This window comes from Crotalus tigris, unplaced genomic scaffold (genome assembly GCF_016545835.1).
Source record: "Crotalus tigris isolate CLP2741 ecotype Arizona unplaced genomic scaffold, ASM1654583v1 scf7180000017764.6130737, whole genome shotgun sequence".
Lineage (NCBI taxonomy): Eukaryota > Metazoa > Chordata > Lepidosauria > Squamata > Viperidae > Crotalus > Crotalus tigris.
In genome coordinates this window covers 1567144-1591968 of record NW_024096618.1, presented here as the reverse complement: position 1 = coordinate 1591968, position 24825 = coordinate 1567144, and the positions used below count along the sequence as shown (strand labels likewise).

Sequence of the window (24825 nt, the reverse complement as noted above, 5' to 3'; positions counted from 1 at the left end):
GTGAGTGTTTGTGAGTTCTGTCCTTTATTCTGTTTTAGTGACAAATTCACACGCTTCTGCCAGTGGAAGAATGTGGAGCTGAACATCCATGTAAGTGTCTAGTACTGGGAGGGCATTTTTGAGATTGTGATAAAACTATCATGAGACACTAAGCATAGAGCTGCCAATGGTCACTTTATTATAGCATGCAGAATTTACAGGATTTGCAAAGCAATCATAATGCACTGAGAAAGGAGATCCCATCCCTAAAAAGCTCCTCATTATGGTAGCTAAAAAAAATTATTGATGTCTGTTATTCATTTGGTAAATGAACTAGATAACTGTGAGTGTTAGAGAAATGAATCCAGTGTCATGCTCAATATCTTAAAACAGGAACAGAAAATATTTTGCTTTGGAGATGTTGAACTTGTAACTTCCACTGTTGTTGATAATGCTGGCATCTATCAACATCTCAGAAGTTACAAGCTATCAGTTTCAATTTGAAGATCTGAGTTTAGCACGCACAGTTGACCCCTCTTTTAAATCTAAAGACTCACAAGCAGTGGTGACCAAAATGAGGGGAAGTATGTGTTGAAAGTAATTGAAATCCAGTGACAATTAGCCTACAGTTATGAATGTGCTTGGATAGCGCTGTGAAAACAAGATCATGCACACTTCAGGTTAACATTCTTGGTTTGCTTTCTCTTCTCTTGTTTTTTTTTTTAAAAAAATGCCGTTTCATGGGATCTAGCTGACCATGAATGACTTCAGTGTCCATAGGATCATCGGACGCGGTGGATTTGGAGAGGTCTACGGCTGCCGGAAAGCAGACACGGGCAAAATGTAATATATGGGATTGTCTTGTCATGCTGTGGTGAGAATTGTAGGAGAGCAAGTCAAGAATGAGGTTCAGCTTCAGTAACTGGCAGTTCCCAATTCCTTTTTGATGTAATAATTTAATTGTTGCAAGCTATTTATGCAGAGCATCACTTTGTGTAAAAAAGTATTCCTGTCTGAATCTTACAACTGGGGATAGTTATGAGGTGGGCCCTCAGATAGCTCTGGCCTGCTACTCCCCACAGATTGCCCTGAAGACATGAGCCTTTGCTTGACCCCGAAGGCAAGTAAGTTTCCTAATGCTATTTTCCAGCTTGCTTTTATTTTCGAGATAGACAGAATATTTTCAGCACCAACTCAAGTTTTTCAAGATATAGATGAACTGCTGAAACGAAACAAAAAATCCATATATACAATCGGTATCTCGGATTTTATTATAAAATATTTTATTCAATTCTAGAACAAATCATTGCAATCCCGCAATCATTTTGGAGGAGCAGCAACGAAACCCATTCCGATTTTCAAATGAAGCAAAATATAGAGAAATCCCTGCAGGATTTTTGGGAGCGAGTAGGGCAAGACTGCTACATCTTACTCCTCTCCCCTCAGCAGCTTCCAGTGCAGCTCATTCCATCGGCCTGCTCATTTGCTGCCCCTCTTCCAGCTCCCAGCATCTTCCAACTGTCATTGCCAGTCTCCTTGGCTTAATTCCCCAAACCACTTCTGCTGCCAACAACTGCATTTTGGGCCATATCTAGAACAAAACAGCTTCATTTTGGTCTGTAGAAACAAAACTCCAAAATCCATGTTTCACATTAGAGGGAGACCAGCTGTTCTATGCACATCTCTTATAGTTAAAATGAAGACAAGCAGCAGAACCAGTTGAACAAGATACAAAATAAGAATAACAAAAATATCCAGATAGATTCAGATGGAGATCTTTCAGGCATTTCCTCCCCCCCCCCCCCCCCAGGTTATGCTTCTCATCCATTAGCCACCCAATACTTCCTTTCAAGTTGAATGACCACAAAGAGAATTCTGCAGGATAAGAGAAATGTGCTGGTCCCAAATATAAATATTCATATTGCTAGCTTTAAGGTGAACAATAATTGCCTTTTGTTATATTGGCTTGCAGGACCCGAGGAGGTGTTTTGCCTTCTCACAATAACTTTTGCCTTGTTTATCTCTCAGTCTACTGCAATGCACTCTCTGCGGTACTGTCTTTGAAGATGCCTCAGAAATTACAGTTGATCCAGAATGCAGCAACTTAATTAAAGGCACATCCCAATCTGCCCGTTTTTGGTGAAATCCATATGGCCCCAGCCCTCCAGGGTTTTGCAGCAGGCTTTGGGCAGATACGTCACGATGGCTGTTATTCCTTATAGTTGGATTTTACTAAAATTGATTTCTTTCTATTGTTCCTCAGTGGTAAAAGAGTAAATTGATGATGTAAATTTATGCAATAGCCTATGTAAACTGCTCAGTGTCTAAGGAAGCATAAGTATCACTAATTTAAGAATATTCCAGCTTCCTTTAAAACTTTTACATTTTCTCCACAATGTATCCCTTGTGGACTTGATCATGTGCTTCCTTATTGCTGCCTTGGAAAATGTCCCTCCTCTAAACAAGTTAATTCAGTTATTGTCCTGCCAGGCCAAATATAAGGCAGAAAGAAACTGACTGCTTTCCCTCCCTTCCACATCCTGAGCGTGAGCCAGCAGGAAAATTACCAAAGAGTTTTCCAATTGCTGGCAAGCTGGACAGTTATTGTTTAGGGTTGTTATGGAGATAAAAGGAAAGCTTGGAAAACAGAGGATAATGTAGGGGCATCTGTGATCAGGGAGAATGTGTTTTCATTCTAAATGTCTGAAGTTCCTAAAGGGGAGGACAAGTTTCCCTTCAGAAAGAGGATATTATGAGCTTCATCGGAAGAAGTACCCTCACAGGATTATGTTTGGAGAGACATCTTCAGGGATGATTTCAGGGATAGGCGCATCATCAGATACTTTTGGCAAAAATTTAACACGCTGATCCTTCAGTTTCTCACCTCTTCTGTTTCTTGATAGGTACGCCATGAAGTGTCTAGATAAGAAGCGTATTAAGATGAAGCAGGGGGAGACATTGGCTCTGAATGAACGCATCATGCTGTCTCTTGTCAGCACTGGGGTGAGCTTGGCTACTGTGAGGGATTGGGAGAAGCGGAAAGAATGCCCAAGCTCTGAATCTACAACATACGAGTTTTTGGTGGGCAGAAGGAGAAATCTAAAAACATTCAAGTGACAGTTTGGGGACTTGAAGTCAAAACTGGCATGGGTGAGGTAGATATTTTGCTAAATCCATCTGTCGTGGAGAGGGAAGAAGATGTGTAAAGGAGGTAGTGTTGATTTGTTGATTCTGGGAGTGTAACCTAGCAGCAAAGATGGTATGCAAGTATGCCACAACGTTTATGCCAGAAAGAATAAGAGGTGCCATGCAGCATGTCTGAAAGTTAGAGGAGAGTACGTGTTGTATATGGAGTATGCTGAAGAGAGAAAGAAGAGCAGGAAGGATTCTTTGCTTGTAAGAAAAACAGGAGAATACCTACAACTGTTTACAGGATGGGGTTGTGGGAAAATAAGCAAGGCTACTATGTATTGTGTAGATATTGGTGCAGGCACACTGCAGAAATTGTGACATATAGGGTCAATACAATAGCACTAGTTTGTGAGGCCGGAAACTGAGTGGTTTATTACACAATTTGTTGTCACAAGATTGTAAGAAGCAAGCGTAAGTGTGTGCAGTTGAATGAGTTGGGTAATAAGTGTGAACACAGGATGTATTAGATTATAGAATGTACAGCAAAGATGGCAGAGGCAAACTGTGTGAGCTGAAATGTATCAATATATGGTGTGCGCATGCATGCAGTTTCTTTGTTGTTTTTTTCTGTTGTAACTTTGTTCTTTGGATCCCTGCCAGGATTGCCCCTTCATCGTGTGCATGTCATATGCCTTCCAAACACCCGACAAGCTCAGCTTCATCCTGGACCTCATGAATGGTGAGAGCCAGGATCCTGCCTCTAAGAGCCCCTTCTCTGCCATCCTCATGTGCTTTCCTAAAGGACTCCTCCACCCCCGGCTGTGTCTTGTTCCATCACATAGTTCTTTGCTTTCCTCATTGCAGGGGGTGATCTACATTATCATCTTTCCCAGCATGGGGTCTTCTCGGAGACAGAGATGCGTTTTTATGCAGCAGAGATCATCCTGGGTCTGGAACATATGCACAATCGCTTTGTGGTTTATCGTGACCTCAAGGTGAGAACATCCACCTCTTCTATCCAATCCCATTCCTGTAAAATAGACCAGCAGAGCCACCATCACTGGCTTTATTTCACAAAGGGAGTAGATTGCTGGTATTCAGTGGTGAGGCTTCAATATCTCATTCCTCTCTGCAGATGAAAGGTAGTTTTCTCAGTGCATTCGGATTTCTTCCATCCCCTATCTAGGAGCCAACATGATGTGGCTGAGAGATTTGTGATCAGAGAACACTAAAATCAAGCTCTGATGTCTCCTTTAGAAAATGGATTCTAAAATCTTAATGTTCCCTAGTACCTCACATTCCTTTTCTAAGTATTTTGGAATGATTAAAATATTGACATCCACTCTTTGAATCAGAATCACTGCTTCATATAAAGTAGGATGGGATCGTGTTTTGTTGCTTGTTTTGTATATTATAACTTGATTGTGCTCCTCTGTAAACCTAATCTATCCACTGTGGGAGCTGAATTCATCATTTGGAAAATGCTTCTTCAGTTCTCCTGCAGAGATTTACCTTTATTTGGCTGATTCCAAAGGGCTGGGGCAGAGGCTCAGGTCACAGCATGAGGGGGGAGAGTTTCAATATTCTGGCCTTGCTTGCCCTCTTTCATCACCATTTCCACAGCAGCACTCTGGAATCCAAGAAATCAAAAAAACCACTTATTTTGTTAAATGGTGCTCTGTCCCTACAGCCAGCCAACATCTTGCTAGATGAATTTGGCCATGTCCGCATCTCAGATTTGGGACTCGCCTGTGACTTCTCCAAGAAGAAGCCTCATGCCAGTGTGTGAGTATCTGAAATAAATCTTCTTTTTTGCCCAGAAATACTAGATACAACTAATTTTATAACAGAAATAAATATGGGAGCATGCTTCCATTCCCAATCCCCTTGATTCCTCAACTTCCTTAGTTATTGTGCCCTTCAGATGCCTTAGATTTAAGTTCCCTTCACTCTCATTAGTGGGTTAGTTAGGTTTGTTCGAACTGGAACTATCTGGAAAACCTGAAACATTTTGCCTCACTTCCCCAAAATCAATTTATAGATCATGTTTAATTTGTAATAGGGAATAATATAATTCCAAGATGCTTCTAGCTGAACTTGTCTATCTTTTATACATGAACTGTGCATAATGGCTATGTATATATAAACTAACAACATGGATCAACATATCACAACATTCCAATCTCCTAATTGCATACTTGGAGTCTGCTATTTGCATTTTCTGCTCATAAATGATCAGGTAAAAGGATGTTCTCAGGGCGTTGGTTATTAAACCTACACAAGTAATTATATATTTTGGTATTGGTATATGAGGAGTTTTTGCAGATTATCCAGTTGAAACCACTTCCACTGAGAATGTATTGAAACACACTCCCACATATCATATTTACAATTTTAAAGTGTGATGCAAGGAGGAATTAGTAATTGCTTCCATTTACAAACCGATAAAAAAAAAGTGCAGTGCAAATCTCTGATGGAAAAGAAGAGTAAATTCTCTTTTCTTTTGATACATCCTGCTAAGGATCTTTAGCCTGATGCTCTGCTTCTTTTAATTCTTGGTTTGATCCTCTCTACAGTGGAACACATGGGTACATGGCACCAGAGGTTTTGCAGAAAGGCGTAGCCTATGATAGCAGTGCCGATTGGTTCTCTTTAGGCTGCATGCTCTTCAAGCTTCTGAGGGGGTAAGTGCCGAATAGGCTGAGAAAGTGCAGTATGTGGAAACATAATCACTCGGATGAGCTGTAACTAGCTGGAGAAACTGGGATTAATTGGAGTAATTGGCACTACAAGAGAGTAGGAAAGAGAAATTTCCTGAATTTTTCTTTGACATACTCCTTGTTCTTATACAGGCATAGCCCTTTTCGACAACACAAGACTAAAGACAAACATGAGATTGATCGCATGACACTCACTATGGTAAGTTACTTTTGTTTGTTAAACTTAATAAGGGGAGAGCTTTGATTCCAATCTTCCCATCTTCAAAGAATATGCATTTCTCGCTCCCTTTGTTCTATAAAAATGATCTTTATCCTTACTGAACCAGTCCTCACCTCAAAGGTACTGAACCAGTCCTCACCTCAAACGATATATTTGAATACTTGCAGAGGCCAACCACTGGATTCTCCCACTGCTATGCTGTGTGCCTACTTGATAGCTTTATCTAGTGATAGCTCATCTGAACATCTGTCCAAGCATTTTTTTTTAACATGGTTCCTGGCTAATTCCACTAACGCTCAGTATTTGGTAAAGTATTTAACCTAAGATTCTCTTCCATTACCTCATTATAGTTCATTTTCCAAGTCTGGGAATTTCAGCTTTACACATGGCAGGTATAATTAAGACCAACAAAGCCTGAACAGAAGTTCTCCTTCGCTGTAGCTCTCAAAATTCAGTGGACAATTGCACTGATGCTTACAAAACAGGAAATAGGATGGCCTCATCACACAGAATTATTGAGAATCAAGAAAATAAAATATTCCAGATTTTCAATAATAATCAAAATAGCAAAAATCAAACAATATGTTTTAAGCAAGTAGGGCCCCAATCAAAAATCAGTGTTGTGGAGTGCAGTTGTTCATTGTTAATCAGCCAGCTAAGCTGAGCTCTATAGTTTCCTCTTTGGTTTCCTGATAATCTGGTTTTCTGGCTTTATTCAGTGTTTCATGACTATAGAACTTGTTTTCTCCCCACTGGACTTTTTTTTTTTTTTTTCAGTTTGGCTTCTGTAGACTTTGGTATTCCCCCAAGCCTAGCAATGCCTCCATTTTGTACATAGAAAATACCATTTGGCCAGACAGAAACAGCAGTCAGACCTGAAATATGACATGGGGGGGGGGAAGGAAGTACTTAGAAGGAGAGAGTTGTGGTGCTCAGTGCTACCTCAAAACACTTTACTATTTGAGGCAAAGGACAAGATGACTCAGCCAGATTGATAGTTGAATTCTACTTCCCTTTTATCTTCCACTGTATTTTAGAAAAAATTAAAGGGCTATGGGGCTTTTTTTATAGTGATTTTTTTGTACATGACCATCTGCTTCATGCGGTAATGGAATACTAACTGATAGTTACATGCTGATAAAAACACCAATATAAAATTATCAAAGAGTCTTCAGTGTGTAAAGCAGGCCTTTCTGAAACAATCCAAAGGCACATCTAGTCTAGCATCCAGTTTCTGAGAAGAAAGCTGAAATACTAGGGAAGAAAATCTCCATATTGTTGCCCTGTTCCTCAGGAATTCGCATTCAAACTTATATACCCTTTTCAGATTTAAAGATTCTTTTTATTTCTCTTGATTGAATAGACTTGTTCTTAAATGTGTCCCTTTGAAAGTAATCTAACCCTTGTCAAGGGTCTGTTTCTAGATAGATGAAGTAGAATTGACTTTCAGCATTTCTGAAATTAACTGCTAGTCACTTTAATTGGGTAATCTTTAAGTGCTGATATTGGAAAGACTGTACGTTTGCATATATCATTTTGGCATCAAGTCATGTTATGCAAAACACAGAAAATGAGTAAGAAATAGTACAAGAGAGAAAAAGAAAGAAAAAAGAACATTAAAAAGTACATTATCACCAACTACACCTCTTCAATCAAAATTCTGCCAAACATCTTTCCAGTAGATTAATCCTTCTGTACTTTTTATATTCACTGTTGCTTCCTATCCTTCTGTAGAGGACAATAAAAGCATTTTTCAGCTGTTGGGCACAGATAGAGTCCTCACACATTAAATAAGCTGTACTCCACATCCATATTTTAGTACTTTTCCAATTACATCTGCAGCCTTTTTCAATCTTCTCATAGTATAGTACAAAGGATTTCTTATGCATCAGTTTTGCGTGGATGCTAATATTTATAGAATTTGTAACAATTCCGTTATTCAACATATAATCTTCCATAGAAAATTTTGAATACTATTTCCAGCATTGCTTTGCTTCAGTCATAACCCAAATTGTTTAATTTTTAATTTCAGTCACTACTATAATCACTCAGTACAGTGTATATGTTATAAATTTTATAAGTTATCAATGGCTTCCATAAGTTATTTATGTTATTCCAAATCACTTGAAATAATAAATTACTGTATCAAAAGCACTGCATTTTCTCTGTCTCTTAATTTTAACTATACTCCCTTTAAACACATTATACATATTATATAATCTTCCTAATTTTTATAGCTGTTTTAAATGTATTTTTCTCTCATCTGCTGATACAGACCTCCATTGCCTATCATGGCTTTACCCAATTAAGACTTTCATATAAAATGTTTGAGTGGGATAGGGAATGTGTAAAGTAGGTTACCAGTCTTATGCATGTATCATTTATAGCATTCCCTGATAATAAGGCTGGTACTGGTTAGTTTGGTCATCTTTTGCCACAAGTTGAACCAAAATTAGTTTTAATTTAAGTGTAATCACACTATGCTGGGAAAGTTTGGTCTCTCCAATATAAAGACTTCCTTTAATGCCAACACAGTTGCCTGTATCCCACTAACCAGGAGGTACATGTGGTGTATAAATACACCAGGATATTTGGAAATGATTTATCATCAAGTATGAAACCAGGAAGACAAGTTATATTTGGATTTTAAAGTTGATGGAGCTCCAGTTAAATTGAGCTGTGTAATTAAAGGGATCTATGAAATAAAACAAGGTGACTTAACTGATATGGGCAATTCTGTCATGGTGGTCTGAGGAAGCTCCAGGACTAAAAAGGGGGTCTGGGATCTGTAAACAACCTTGGAGTTTGACCTGTTGAGTAATTTTCCTCAACTTGATGCTATCCAGATGGCACCAGGATCATAGCTGTTGTCCTCCAGGCTTATTATAGTTATGCATTCCCTATCCCACTCAAACAGCCATAAATAACGGAGCCATTGGTAACTTATAACATCTTTATAACATCACATAGCCATTTGACAATTTTAATACTAATTGTATTAGATTTATCAAGATATAAAACACAGAAGAAAGGGAAAAGAGTGGGAAAATGAGGGAGGGAAAAGGGAAGAGAAAGAAGTGTAGGGTGAAGGGGAAAAAAAAATATTAATTTCCAACTCTTTAGCACAGTAGAATAAGATAGTGACATTACAGCCTCAATTTCTTCCTTTAAATACTGATACATACTAGCCATTTCTATAATAGCGAACTTATCTAATTAGCAAACCCCCAAAGTCAAAGTTTCATTTTTTTCCCCATGTCGAGCACAAAATCCAGAAGTGGTTTACAAGTAAGCCATTTGAGAATTTTGTTTGTTATAATCCCAATTTATCTAGAGGTCGTCAGATTGGGAAAAACTTGGATAACGATTTGTAAGATATTTGCAGGAATCTGTTGAATTGTATGAAGTGATTTGAAAAGAAAGATAACTCTAATACGAAGTCAATAAACACTGGTGTCTATTGAATGTTTAGATAAAATGGCAATAGTTTAAAAAACTTTTTACCTCTTCTGATAATATCCAATAACAACTACCGTATATGCCGGCATATTAGGCGACTCAGCGTATAAGACGACCCCCGTCTTTATCGCCGAGCCGCATTCCTAGAACGTCGTCTTATACGCTGGAAACTACCAGTATTTCTGGCGTATAAGACGACTCGGCGTATAAGACGACCCCCGTCTTTGGCGCTGAGTTTAGCGCTTCCGGAAGTTGTCTTATACGCCGGCATATACGGTAATAGTCACTCACAGCCATTGAAAGTCAGGCAGCATGCAAGTTTAATATATTATTATTATTATTATTATTATTATTATTATTATTATTATTATTATTATACCTAAATGTCTATGGAGATTCTCAGTCATCCAGGTCATAGTTATCCCAAAGGTGCTTTTTTTGTGTGTGGTTTTGGTAGAAAGTGTTTTTCTTCCAACAGAGCTGAAAAAGCTTCTTGGATGAGAAACGAAACGTCTTCAAAGAAAAACAAGAAAGTCCAGTTGCCTCGTGAAAAAGCACCTTTGGGATATTATTATTATGGTTGTATGGACATTTAGCCAAATGTTTAAATTGGATTTGGCATTTTTATCTAGTTATTGAGTCCTTCCCAAGGACTTGAGATAGGCCGATGTTATTGTTTAATAATAAAAGTATTGTCCCATGGTGTAAGCTGTTCCAAGTAAAACTTTTGAAATTGACTAATGCTGATTTTGTCAATGCCGATGGTGTTCTGGTGCTCCAGATCTGAAATTACACCCAAGGCACCTATCACTATTGGTACTATCTTTGCTTTCTTTTGCCACAGTTATTCTACTGCTATTTGGAAGTCTTTGTGTTTTGTGATTTTTCTCCAGTTCCTTCTCTATTTTGTTGTCTCCAGGTTTTGCAATGTCCACTATTTATGTATTTTATTATTATCTTCATCATAATCATACAAGGATTATACACAAGATGGGGAACCTTGTTCCTCTGAAAATTTCTTGACACAGAAACAACCCTCTGTGGCCATTGTTGATAGAGGGCAAAACCACAGTTATAAATAGGCAGAGCTGCAAAATTATTCAGCTCTCCTTCCTCTTTGCTATTCCATTGCATTTGAACCCATTTATCTCTTGCAGAAACATATGCAAGCACAGGATAGAAGTGAAAGTAATTCCCAATGGGTCTGTACTTTTCAAGCAGCAGAATAATGCTAAGGGCTATGGGAAATGAAATAAGAATGACTGCATGTGATTTTTGGGTTGCATATTAGCATTCTTCCTTTCTACTAGGATTATGATGGCATTGCTGTCAGACTCAAGTTATTCACTATTTCTGTGGGATCTCCTACGGCTTCTGGAAGGGGGAATATTGTCTTTTCCAATAGCCTGAGTGAATAACAAATGATAGTTTCAGAGTTGAAGGAATTAAAATATAGAACCCTGGTGGATTTTGCTTGGTTTCCTCTGACCAATCTCTCACATTTTAGTTAAATCTGTCCTCTTTTTTTGATAGGCTGTGGAGCTGCCAGACTCCTTTTCACCTGAGTTACGTTCTTTGCTGGAGGGACTGTTACAGAGAGATGTCAACCGTCGGCTGGGCTGTATGGGTCGTGGGTGAGTGTCCTGCCAAGGTGCCGAAGGACTTATGGGAGATGTAGAGGAATATCAGAATGGGCCGGAGTTTTAAGGTTACTCATTCATGTTCAGTTATTGAAAAAGTTCTATTTAGAATAGAGTTGGGTTTGGACCTCAAGTGAGAACAATTCATTCACTTTTTATTTAAGAAAAAAAACCTGCAAAGAATGTATTCTTTTCATACCCTTGGCTTATCAAAACATATTTCCTGAATCTATTACTGAAGAGACAATATGAGCAAAACTTCAAAACTTGGAAGTTAATGTTAATAGAACTAGCTTCATTAAAAAAACATTCCTCAGTATCTGACTGCTGCCTTGGTTTTCAAGGCTGCCAATTTTCTCCATTCCTCAGTTACAAATTCAAGCCACGATCTGATAAATCAGTGTAGATGACCTTGTGGCATGGGTGTACCAGGAAAATGCATCAGTGTTATGTAAACACCAGAAAAATTGTTTTCGTATAAGTAAGGCTTTTATTTTCATGATTTTCTGATTAGCATTGAATATACATCAGGTTGAAATCTAAAAATTTTCAGAACAATAGCTAATTTGAAAACATTAAGTGCTATTGCTTTTAAAAACATTTTTCCCGAGGAAGAAAAATCAGCCAGCAAATTTGTTTTTTGCATTTTACCGCATTATGGTTCATTTACCATTTCATAAAATAATGCATTATTCAATTTATTTCTTTTCTTCTCTAACCACTATAAGATACAATGTAATCTCTGGATAAATGCATCTAGCCCTATATATATACATATACATGTGTGTGTGTGTGTATGTATATGTATATGTATATAATGTCCTTAATAACATTAAAAATGCGAATCCTGGGCAAACACATATCAATAAAATATAGAAAAAACGAATACCAGGATAAAAATAAAACAAACCTGTTTAATACAAACAAGTTTGTAAGTAAAAGAGTTACCAAGCTTTCATTGGCCCGACTGCCAACATCATTTATTTATTTATTTTATTTATGAGACTTATATACTGCTTTAAGTGCAAGCACTCTCTAAGTGGTGTACACCAGTAAACAATGTATATATATATTTACATTGCCCCCAACAATCTGGGTCCTCATTTTACCTACCCCGGAAGGATGGAAGGCTGAGTCAACCTTGAGCCGGTGAGATTTGAACTGCTGACCTGCTGAACACAGTCAGCTAAAGTGGCCTGCAGTACTGCACTCTAACTGCTGCGCCACCTAAGCTCTAACTAACTAACTCATCAGGGTTAGAATGCTAGGTGATTAGGAAGCTTACCTATATAACTACCTGTCTCTGCGCCTGGCTTCTCGAGCATGTAATCGCCCCATTAGTTGTATTAATCTGCAATGCAATCGCTCCAAAATGAGACGGGGGGAGAGATAGGGGGCAGAGACAGCTTGACAGCTGTCCCCCAGGCGCTCACATATGCGCTAGAAAAGTAATGGAGGATCTGGGCATAACCACCGGGTCCACCAACAGGCTGCCGGATGTGAATCAATTTAGCACGTTGCAGATTAATACAACTAATGGGCCGATTACGTGCTCGAGAAGCCGGGCGCAGAGACAGGTAGCTATATAGGCAAGCTTCCTAATCATCTAGCATTCCAACCCTGATGACGTCGGCAGTCGGGCTGATGAAAGCTTGGTAACTCTTTTATTTACAAACTTGTTTGTATTAAACAGGTTTGTTTTATTTTTATCCAGGTGTTCGTTTTTTGTATATTTTATTGATATATATATATATATATATATATATATGTATGTATGTATGTATATGTATATATTCGTAGATTTTCACGGGTATGGGTATGCAGGTCTTGGTGTATTCAGGTCTTTTCCCGTGTACGATTGAGAGTATCTTGGCGATGTTTCGACGAGGTCCCACTCGTCATCTTCAGGCTGGGGTCTTCGGCTTTGTGCTTTGTGAGCTCCGATCACACTTTGCTCGTAGAAGCAAAGTGTGGACTAGAAGACCTCCAAGGTCCCTTCCAGTTCTATTCTGTTCTGTTCTATTCTATGCTATCCTATGCTATCCTATCCTACCCTACCCTACCCTACCCTACCCTACCCTACCCTACCCTACCCTACCCTACCCTACCCTATCCTATCCTATCTATTGTTGCTTAAATGTATACCCTGCTAATAATTTCTGTGGTCTGATCGTTCAGATTTTGGAACAATAAATGTTGCCATATACTATGCAAAGTTAGAATTGTATAATTTGTAATTTATCTTGGAGTTTTAGTTGGGGGGGGGCTTCCTTTGCATTTGCTATTCATTGGAAAGAAAAAGGGCCCACAGAATAATAGTTTCACTTCCCTTCCTTTAACCTCCAAAACCATTCAAAGTCTTATTCAAATACTTCTCTAGTTTCTGAGATTTTAAGCAGTATTTTTTTTAAGTTTCAAACTGGAGGAGAAGCATATTTTTAATAGAAAAATAACAGCACTAGATTTAAAGTTCATGGAATAGGTTTTGCACAATGATTTGTGCTGTTTCTGCACATGTGAAGAATTTTTAGTTTTGTAACTGCAGCAATAGACACATGTATTTTTCTGAGCAAACTGGGTATTCCAGTAGAAGATAATAGTCCAGAGATGTTGATGTAGTTAGGTTTATCTGAATTCACTGAAGGTTTAAATTAAAAATTGAAATTCCACAATAATGGCATTCCACACTGATTATAAAAATACATGAACATGATAAATTATATTTGCTGTTCATAAAGATCATCATAGCTCCAATTTTTTATCCCCTGCCTTCTAGTTCCAGCTATTGCAAAATCAAAGATGAAGTCACTATTATCTCTTCTATATTTTCATTTAGGTCACTTGAAATAAAGGAAAATCCATTTTTCCAGGGTGTGGACTGGCAGATGGTTTTTCTCCAGAAGGTGAGGAGAGCCCTAGTTGAAAGGCCAATGGGAAAGAAAATAACACATATTTGGGCATTATGATGGGGGGGGGGAATAAATAAATACGGCATTTTGCTCTTTGCTAACTTTATTTCATCATATCTTTGTAGTATCCTCCACCCTTGATTCCACCACGTGGGGAGGTAAATGCAGCAGATGCTTTTGACATTGGCTCATTTGATGAAGAAGACACCAAAGGAATTAAGGTACACAAGGAGAATCTCCCAGAATTATAGTGTCCTCTGCTGAGTAGCTGCAGTTTTCTTTTATGTTATGGGAATTTCTATTTTAAAATTGATATCCCATTTTTCTTCAAAAAAAAAACCAACAACACTTCAAATAGGTTGAACTTACATATAGTGGAAAGAGCCAGGCAGTAGAAGATGAAATTGCACAAGAGACAGAAATTCTGTGTTTTGTCACCAGGAAATAACAGTGCAGACCAGCCTTCTCCTTCTAGTGATTACATAGGAATTCTGATTAGGTTGAAGGCTGGTGCTGAGAAAGGGCTAGCACAGAGTAACTTGTGGAATCAGGTCATTTTGCTTCAACCTCTGTGTCTAGTATTAACCAGAGTTCCCTGGAAGCTTAGAAGCAGAACACAATATTTATAGTTCTCCTTTTGTTTGCTTCCACCACTTGCAATTGCAACTGTCATGCATCCATGATAAGTTGAAGAACTGTTCGTCATATTTGTTTAATACCTTGTTGCATCAATGCCTTGTTGATTCAGCCGGTATCTCATTTTTGAAAATTAAAAAGGCTCTGAGAAAGGATACAGTAGAATTAAGACAGGGGAGGAAAACAAGGTAGCTGCTCTTCCAGATTGTCAATGGACACAAATTATATTACTTGCATAACAAAATCATCACACGAGTTATATTTTGTCCATTGCCTACAAAGTCCATACCATAGGTCAGCAACCAGTGGCTCCAGAGCCATATGCGGCTCTTTGAGCCATCACCTGCGGCTCCGGAGCCTCCTCCACCATTTGCAGAGAGAGACAGAGAGGCACTTTTGCTTCCCTTCTCTCTCTCTCAGGTGGAGTTATCTCCTGCAGGGCTCTGCGCCGGTTGCTCCACCCCCTGGGAGAAGCGTGGCCAGGGCCTCGTGGCCTTGGAGCCGCCCAGGGAAGACCTGGGATCCCTGCTGGGAGCAGCCCGCTAGAGGCTCTGCTGAGCGGGCCAGCCCTCCCGCAAGCCATGGCCCAAGGGAGACCAGCCCCTGTGATCCCCAGCCAGCCCGACCATTGGACCCGCTGGCTGGGAAGGTGTGCTGGAGTCCAGGCTGCCGGGAAGGAAGAAGGAGATGCAGCAAAGGTAGGAAAGGAGAGCTGCCTCCTGGTGCCCGGTGGGGGCGGCTGCTTCCTCGCCCTCCTCTCCTTCCTCCTGCTGCCCCCCAGGGGCTCAGGCAGGCGCTGCCTCCACCGTGGCTCCATCGATGGGTGGAGGGTAAGGCCGGGCAGTGCAGAGTCCCGGCGGGGGCGGCGACCGGGCTGGGGGCAGTAGGGACCCCCGACAATGCTGCTGTGCCGCCGCCGGAGCAACTGCCTCCTGTCCTGCTCCCCATCCCCACCCGCTCAGCTGAGGATGCAGCAGGGACGGCGGCTGGGCTGGGGGTTGTGGCAGGGAACCCCGACGATGCTGCCGTGCTGCCGCCGGAGCCACTGCCTCCTGTCTTGTTCCCCCTCCCTGCCTGAGAAAGAGGAAAGAGAGAAAGACAGAGAAAGAGAGAGGAGAGGAGGAGAGAGAGTTAGAGGAAAGAGAGAAAAAAAAGGAAATTGAGAAAGAGATAAGAGAGAGAGAGAAGAGAGAGAGGAAAGAGAAAGAGGAAAGAGAGGAAAGAGAAAGAAAGGGAGAGAAAGAGGGAGAGGAAAGAGAAGAAGAGGAAAGAGGGAAAAAGAGAGGAAAGAGAAAGAAAGAGAGGGAGAGGAAAGAGAAAAAGAGGAAAGAAAAAAGAGGAAAGGGAGAGGAAAGAGAGAGAGGAAAGAGAAAGGAAAGAGAGAGACAGAGAGACCCTTTTGACATCTAAAATAAAGATAACACTGCATATATCCTTTTTTAACCTTTATTTTATATATACACACACAAACACATATACATACATACATACATACATACATACATATTTTAAAGGTAAAAAAGAATACATGCAGTGTTATCTTCATTTTAGATATCAAAAGGGTTTTGTGGCTCCCACTGTTTTTTTTTCCTGTGGGAAACGAGTCCAAGTGGCTCTTTGAGTGTTTTGGGTTGCCTACCCCTGATCCATACTATCAAGACCCAGTAAATCAAGGTTTTACTCTATTACTCAGTGTGGTTTCTTACTTATGGAAGACATATCTTAGAAGAAAACTACATAGTTTTTTTTCTTCAATTCAGGGTCTTCCAATTAAGAGCGATGTGTGACTAATTTTTGTCTGTTATTAGACAACGATTATCAGATAATCAAAGCAGTGAAGTTCAGGAATTAATACATACTTTCTGAATCTTCTGGCTTGGAATGATGCACACATAGGGTAATGTTAAGAATTGTCATGCTGGCAAATAGCCAGTGAGTTTAGCATTTCATAGCCGGACAGATGCCTTAGGAAATAGTGCTAGTCAACCTCTGAATAGATGACATGGTAATTAATTGAAATTTGTGCAGAGATTTGTGAAGGAATACATTCCTAGTTGGGAAAAGATCTGAGGAAATTAAAATGTAGTAGAAAGGATGATATCTGAAATATCTACAAGGAACTGTGCAAGCTGTGAATGCTAATAGAAGGGACAGAGCTGGAGCAAATAATACTGTCAAGGAGAAAACAATAAGCCTTATTCCAGAAGTGCAAACAGAACATAAGCAGAATGCTGTTGAAACTGACTGAAAACTGTTGTGGGAAATCCAGAAGTAGGTAGCCTCTTGTGCTGCCGTTTCAGCAGCTGATACCCAGAGGAATGCTTTCCTCTGATCCTGGAGACATAGTGACATAACTTGCTTCTCCTCCCAGCTATTGGATAGTGACCAGGAGCTGTATCGCAACTTTCCGCTCACCATCTCAGAGCGCTGGCAGCAGGAGGTGACGGAGACTGTATTTGATACTGTCAATGCTGAGACTGACAAGCTGGAGGCCCGCAAAAGAGCAAAGAACAAGCAGTTGGGCCATGAGGAAGGTGAGCCTCATTGCTGTTCTATACAAGAAACCCTTTTGCCAAAACTCAGCTTTAATCTGCAAGAATTTGCTTTTGGAAACTTGGGTGTTTCTTTCCTGTTTTAGTGTGGGAAGGCTGTCTGGATTTATTGGTACTAGTCCTATTCTGCTCCCTATAACACCCCACCTTTTCGTTAGCCTTCATATTATCTTCACTTATTCTGTACAGATTATGCCTTGGGCAAAGACTGCATCATGCATGGCTATATGTCAAAACTGGGGAACCCTTTCCTTACTCAGTGGCAGAGGCGATACTTCTACCTCTTCCCAAATCGTTTGGAATGGCGTGGAGAGGGAGAATCTCCGGTAAGGAATAAGCTTTTCTTCAGTGGGTGGGAAAGATAGAATATCAGATTTAAGGTTGTATGAAGACTTGCCATACATGATTGGAAGAATTCATTTGTGTGGGTTTAGGGAAATATAGCACACAGAGGTAACGTTTGTGTGTGTTTAAGGCCATAGCACAGTACTAGGAGAAGAAGGGCACTCTGTAGATGTAGATAAAAGATGCAGCCTGAATATTTAAGATATATGTTGGAAATTGCATTCATTAATCAAATATTTGTTGGGGGGGGGGACATTATAGCAGTCCCTGCTCACTATGGAAGAGATCCAGTCAGTGGAGGAGACACAGATAAAAGATCGAAAATGCATTCTGCTTAAGATCCGGGGAGGCAAGCAATTTGTTTTGCAGTGTGATGTAAGTTGTTTTGTTTTGATTTTCCCCTCTCATACAGTCTCTCCTAAGAACCTTTCTTGGTGGTCTATTTAATCTTTTCTGAAGTTAAACTTTGGTATCTGTCTAAGCCAGATGTTAATTTTCTATTCCTTGCAAAATAGAAAAAGAGCAAAACTAAGCAATTTGAAATTCTCTTGCATCCTGCTCTTCCTACTCCACTCTAGGCTAATCTTTGTTCCTTCTTAAAAATTGTGGTTCTTTAAAATTCCCATTATTTGCTGCCTTAGAGACTTAAGGCAGGAACTCTTCTTAACTTATGGAAAAAGTTATTTGAGCAGTGAATCCTTTTAGTGGTCACGTATGCCTGGCAAATGTTTTCAGAATAATCTGTGCCTATTAAAATTTTCAAGTAGAGCTTTAAATGCATTTGCACAATTGTTGTCTAGTTCATAAATCCAGAGATCAGAAGCAGCTTCTATTTCAATTTTGGGAGGCAATAAGTTGTACCGTAGCTATTCCCCAGTCATTGAAAGCCACATTTACATTCCCTCTAAAGAAACACAAGCTAGGGAAACAAAGCTAAGCAATTCTATTTTGTTGCTTTCTGTGGATATCTAGAGGGAGTTTATCTTGCTAAATAATGTTCCAGATGTTTGTAACTAAAATGATTTTGCAATTTGCAGATTCCATACATTGCAGTGTGTGTAGGCATTAAAAAGCATTCAGGGCAAATAATAAGTGGATCGTCAGGGGCCAGAGCTATGCTGATAGGGTCAGATGAAGATTCTCTCTCTCCGGTTGCTCTCGTCTGCTGGGAGAAAACACTGGTGCTAATAGCTGGCATAGAAACATGGTGCTAAGCACTAAGGGAATCCCTGGAAACTTTAATCGTTTATACCTAAATTTTAAAAGGATAGATGAATTTTCTGATTTGGGTCAGCAGCTCAAGAATCTTAATGCATGTTAAAGTGTAATTTTTTTTGTGAGTTCAGCTTAAATGGATTATAAGTGGTATTGGAGTATAACTCCTAAGCACTGTTTATGTTTGATGGAAGTTGTGGTCTAAAATATCTAGTGAACATATTGTCGACTTCTTTACAAGCAAAGATTCTTTAAGGAGACCAACCTATTTGTAATAAGGGCTCTGGATCAGAGTGTCACCATAGGGCAGTGGTGGTGAACCTATGGCACACGTGCCAGAGGCGGCACTCAGAACCCTCTCTGTGAGCACGTGCGCCGTTGCCCCAGCAGAGTTCGCCAGAGTAGCGAGCACATGGCGTTTGGAAGTGACAGGGCAGGAAGTGAGCGAGCAAGCGGAGTTGGCCCCCCGGGGATGCCCCAGAGATGGCGAGGGACTGGCCCCCGCTACCCTGGCCCTGGCCACGCTCGCCCAGTCTGCCATGACCACTGCAGCCATGCTACCCAGTGGGCCATGCCCCCATGTCCCCCCTGAGGGCACCACAATGCTGATGTAGCCCTGGCAATTTGCGATAAATAAGTGGGTTTTGGGTTGCAGTTTGGGCACTCGGTCTCTAAAAGATTCGCCATCACTGCCATAGGGACAAAGTCTTGCTTACAGGGTGAAGAATAAGACTGATGATGAAATGTAATTTCTCTCTCCCTCCCTTAGTGAAATAATTGCTATTGTTTTGGAATATCTTTCTTGTGCTTCTCTGTTAATACGTCTTCTTTTTCTCTCAGAGTGATCCTGAGTTGGTGCAATGGAAGAAGGAGCTGCGTGATGCCTATCAAGAAGCTCAACAGCTGCTGCAGAGGGTACCCAAAATGAAACATAAGCCACGCTCTCCAGTGGTAGAGCTAAGCAAGGTCCCACTGATTCAGCGCAGCAGCAGTAGTACCAATGGCCTCTGACCTTCCTTGACATCGTTTCCCATCCTTAATTTATTCAGCTGGATTTGCCCACCATTCCTACCCATTCTCCCGTCTCTTCTTGCTGATCATTGTGACGTCCACCCAGCCCCCCAGGGATATAATGAGGGGGTGGGGTATTCAGAAATCGTGGGACAGGTTCCCTCCTCCCCTATCCCCTCTGCACATGGGGATCAATAACCATTCCAGGGGTAGGAGTCTGATAAGGTGGATAAGAGTCTACTCATTCCTTAATGAACAAGGCTGAAATTAAGGCCCTGCCCCTAAATAGGACCAACAGAAAGAAATGTGAAGTGTGCCAGGCATCTTGAGCAGTTCCTTCCTACTTTCTCACTGTGGTGCCAGATGTGTATCAAAGTATACATGAGGAATACCACAGATCCTGCTAGTTTGGGCCTTGTTGACATGGCATTTTGGGAATGTACATTGTCTTAAAATAAGTCCTCTTACGCTAGCAGAGATGAGAAATTCCGCAAGACAATCTGAAATTCAGACCCATTACCTTCCCATACCGAGCTCTGACAAGGGTTCATTGGCAGATCCTAAAGAAATCTATTCTAGATCTTGCCAGAGAGATTTGAAGAATGTGTTTTCAACGCATTTCCGAAAAGTGTTGGGTAGGTGGCCATTGCTAAGCATAAGCATCTCTTTCAGGATTGGCTGGGGTTCCACTCCAGGCTGGGAATGAGGTCTGGCCTTTAAACAATTACACAGTAATAGAAATTCCTAATAAAATCTAGTCCTGTTCTTTCCCAATGTTCTGTCCAGGTCCTTAACCCTTATTATTATCTTCTTCTATTGTTCACCATTCCAAATCTGATATTTCCAACCCAGGACAGCAGCTGCTTCTTCAGCAGCAGCCTTGGGAACCGAAATCCTTTGCTATTCCAGGCCTGAACAGGCATTCTCAATCAACAGTGCCAAATTTCAAGTGGTCTTGTGCCTGTTTCTGTTAGCCTAGCAAAAATGAAGTTGTGCTCCCTGAGACCCCACGACAGATCTCTTGCCCAGAATATATTAATGCCTCCAACTACTTTTCTCTGAAGTCAGGTGAGAATTGCCCCCGTTTCTGCTGTCTCCACTGTCAAAGGCTAGGCTGCTTTGCTGTGGGCAGAGGCAGGGGCAGCAGGTTTCATGCCAAAAGTGATTTGGAGCTGCCTGAGCCTCATTTCAGGGCCTCTTGAGGCTGGAGCTGGACTGCAGTAGCTGAAACAGCCTGATCAAGGCTTTGTGCCAACTCCCAAGTGTCTGAAGGATTCTGTAAATAAATTTGTGCCAAGGGGCCAGGTTGGGTTTGAAAAGCTAAGCCTGCTCGTCTCCTCCCTCCCAGTATGCCTTGTATAAAACAGTGTTCCCTTTCAAGCCCCCACCCACCCACCCACCCAAGCGTTATGATTTCTCCCACAGGATGGTGAGAAATCTCAGGTTGAATCTTCCCTGTATCCTTCCTCCTCTTTTCATTTGCAATTAATGGGGGTTGGGGTGGACGGCTTTCAGTTGGGGGTCAGGTCTCATGCCCCAAGCGCATGCAATTGCCTCTGCTGCATGCCCCCTCCCCCCATGTGATGAATTTTGCCTGTTCTGCCATCTGATTTCCCCCCTTCCTTCCAAGAAGAGGTGGAATAAAACCCCTGTCCCTGCAGTGTCTGTAAATATTGATCTCTGGTTTGTTTCTCTGGGTTATTATTATGGATTTTTTGCCGATTTTTGAATGTGATTTTAATGAGTGGGATAAATACTGTTTTTATAATAAAAAATCCAAAACCCACAAGTGCATACTTACGAATTCTTCTGTGGCTTCTACTGCCGGAATGATAAAACAGATCACCAGCACTGACCACATGGATACACATGTTTGGGGTTTGCAGTACCGGAAGAAAGCAAACCTCTCTTCAGAGGACAATTTGCTGGTAGGGACAGCAATAACCGTTCCATGTTTTTATCTTGAGCTTGTCTAAAGAATATGTTTTATCTTCTTATTACAGATGCTGCTGAGAGAAGCATTATCTTTTACTGCCTCTAACCCTACAGGCTTCTCCCCTACTAGACAGGAAGGGAGGCCTTCAAGATAGTGTAGAAAATGGGAGATGATACCCCTGTTTGGAATATTAATTAAGGTAATAATTTCTCATCCCTGTAATCAAAAGTCTGGTGGCCTATTTGCTTCAGTATTTTAAGAAGCAGTGGCCTTAACACCCAGCTAGATAACAGTTGGGAAAAAATACCTTAGAAAAAAGCAGTGGCAAGCCATTTTTATATCGTGCAAGAAAATCTGCATGGATATATTCATATAAATATGCCAGGAATGCCCCAGCAAGTAGCAACGTAGTTGTTTATTTGTTTACTTATTTATATTATTTGATATATGTAGCCACCTATCTCAAATATGTGGTTCTAAGGGATTTCCAATAAAATACCAGCCCATGGTATTTTAGCTATGTAGCTTTGATCAGCTCTTGGATGGAAGATCCTAAGAATCCTAAGAATTTCAGGATTATACTGGGAAGACCAGCCTCTCCCCCAAGGCAAAGGACTTCTATAACATTGCTGAGAAAACTAGACACAATGGCATCTTTATATATTAATTTGGTATTACAGTTATAGTAGTCAATAAGCTGGTTTATCCAGTATACTTTGGCAAAATGTGGTTTGTTGGGTTTTGACATAGTGTTTGTGAACTTGACCAGGGGGTCCCCAATTCCTGGGCTGCATTTCACTATAGGGCCTTGAACGTTCGGAGCCAGGCAGCAGAAGTGGTGGGCGAACACATGCCCATTCTTGCTTGCGTGAGCAGTGGGAAAGCGCATGCACACACACTATATTTGTGTGAATGTACAAATGGAGCTGCATGTGCGCTTGCTCACCACTCACGTAGAACCATCCTCTCTCCCTCCCGCTGGTCTGCCAAGCCAGAAAGGTTGGGGAACTCTGAACTAGACCACTGTAATTGGGGAAAACAAGTTTTGGTTTAGCAAAATTTGTAACTTCAGTTAATAACATTTGGGAGGAAAAAGTACGCCACTTTTGTTTTTATAAATCCTAGGTGCATATGCTCTCCCTATAAAAATATATAAATCCTTCATTCATCCTTAAATACATCAATTCTGTCCTCAGTTCCACCCAGCTAACACTATCAACATCTAATAATGCCAGCTGCATACTGGGAGTTCATTTGCCTGCTTATATAAATCGCCAGCCAGATATTGAAATCATTGAAGTTATTTTTTTTTCATTCAGGCAATAAAGTTATTCCTTTTTAAAAACTAATGAAATCAAATTTGGTTCTCGTCTTCTGAGAATGTTTTGCCTGTCTTGTTAGGTCATTAGATGACAAGAAAGAATTTTATGATTCTCTTCGCTGCCATCTAACGGTCCTGTTTTTTCAATCTGTTGAGTTTGAGAGGCATGCAAGTTTAATAAAGTTGTTAGTTTAATTTGTCTTTGACATGTCAGTGGCAAATGAACATATCACTGATCAGTGGTTGTATCATGAGAAATATTTAAGCTTGCCTATGACAACAAACAAAATGGTGTATCTTTCTTCCATATTACAACCCCTCAAATCTTAGTAGTGGTGGTAGAATATAATGCACAGAATAGCTGAACAGGGACTCAAGGTAGGTTACAAACTAGCCAGTCCCATCCTCTTATCTTCCCATAGTTGTTTCCTAGCCCCTACCACCCAAAATAGTTGCTTCCTTCTGCACAATGGTAGGGCTGAGCCTATACAGTACAGTATTGCAATGTCTGTATGCCATCATTGGCCAATAAGGTTCTGCTTGTCCCCAGAGGACAAATTAGAAGTTAGGCTTGTGCAAAAGAATAAACACTATTTCTTACATTAAGAAAAGCAATATTCTGAAACCGGTGACAAAATGCTTCTGCTAACACACAAGTTGCTATGCTTTAGCAAAATAACTTTACAAAGGGTATTTCACCAGGAATAGATTAAGTAGAATTTATCAGCAAATTTAGTTCTGTTTATTGATCCTATCTTACATTTTGTGTAAGCAAGCAATTTGGTTACATTTTCCTCCACTTCTAATCAGGAATTATAAAAGGAAACATACCAAAACCCCAAAGTACAAATTTAAAATCCTATTATGAGTAAATTTTAAAAATTGTAACTGCTACTGGAATGAATTCTTGTCAACTTGCTAATACTTGGGTTTTGCATAGAATCTAGATATAATAGTACACAAAGTCCTTAACTTACAATCATTCATTTAGTGGCCATTTGAAGTTACAGCAGCACTGAAAAAAGTAACTTAGAACCAGTCCTCACATGTATGTACTGTTGCAATAATTCCCACAGTTGCATGATCAAAATTTGGGTGTTTGCAACCAACATATATTTACAAAGTTGCACTTTCTGGATTAAAAGTGTGTGTGTGTGTGTGTGTGTGTGTGTGTGTGTGTGTGTATACGTGTACATGCATACATTAAAAAAATCCTCGCCCCTATGGGTGGTCTGTCTTCTTCAATCTCAGATCCTCTGCTACAGACTTGGGGAGTTTGTTCTACATAATATCTTAGCTGTTCCTAGTACTGCACTCTTTAGGACAGAGAGCTCTAATGTTGTTACTGGGATCTATTGGAGCCATTCTGCCAGCTTAGGAATGGCTAAGCACTCCTACCAACACTGGGACTACTTTGGCCTTTTATTTTCTCCATCCTCTCAAATTCTTCCTTCAGGACCCAGTACTTCTCCAGCTTCTCATACTCCTTCCTGATGTTGTCATTTGGCACTGTTACATCTATCACCACCGCAATCTTCTGGTCCTTGTCTACTATCAGTGTCTGATTGATTGGTTAGTGCCCATCTATCTGGATGTGGAAGTCCCACAGCATATTAGCCCTCTTATTCTCCAAAACCTTCAGTGGAATCTCCCATTTAGACTTGGGAGGGTCTAGCCCATGCACTATGTAGATGTTCCTGTACACAGGCTCAGCTACCTATTGTGCTATTCCATGTATGCTATTTCTGCC

The 24825-nt window shown here is 40.4% G+C and overlaps 1 protein-coding gene across 2 annotated transcripts in view; it reads left to right on the top strand.

The window, feature by feature from the left end:
• Nucleotides 1-21607, top strand: part of GRK2 (G protein-coupled receptor kinase 2) — a 50442-nt gene extending 28835 nt beyond the window's left edge. For both annotated transcript variants that reach the window (XM_039341053.1, XM_039341054.1), the window contains exons 7-21: nucleotides 39-90; nucleotides 731-822; nucleotides 2883-2982; nucleotides 3772-3850; nucleotides 3976-4106; nucleotides 4802-4896; nucleotides 5688-5795; nucleotides 5964-6030; nucleotides 11044-11144; nucleotides 13987-14053; nucleotides 14185-14280; nucleotides 17067-17229; nucleotides 17437-17573; nucleotides 17854-17967; nucleotides 19648-21607. In XM_039341053.1, the coding sequence (XP_039196987.1) occupies nucleotides 39-90; nucleotides 731-822; nucleotides 2883-2982; nucleotides 3772-3850; nucleotides 3976-4106; nucleotides 4802-4896; nucleotides 5688-5795; nucleotides 5964-6030; nucleotides 11044-11144; nucleotides 13987-14053; nucleotides 14185-14280; nucleotides 17067-17229; nucleotides 17437-17573; nucleotides 17854-17967; nucleotides 19648-19818 (1573 nt within the window). In that variant the 3' untranslated portion in view covers nucleotides 19819-21607. The remainder of the gene's footprint in view (nucleotides 1-38; nucleotides 91-730; nucleotides 823-2882; nucleotides 2983-3771; nucleotides 3851-3975; nucleotides 4107-4801; nucleotides 4897-5687; nucleotides 5796-5963; nucleotides 6031-11043; nucleotides 11145-13986; nucleotides 14054-14184; nucleotides 14281-17066; nucleotides 17230-17436; nucleotides 17574-17853; nucleotides 17968-19647) is intronic.
• The last annotated feature ends 3218 nt before the right edge of the window (nucleotides 21608-24825 follow it).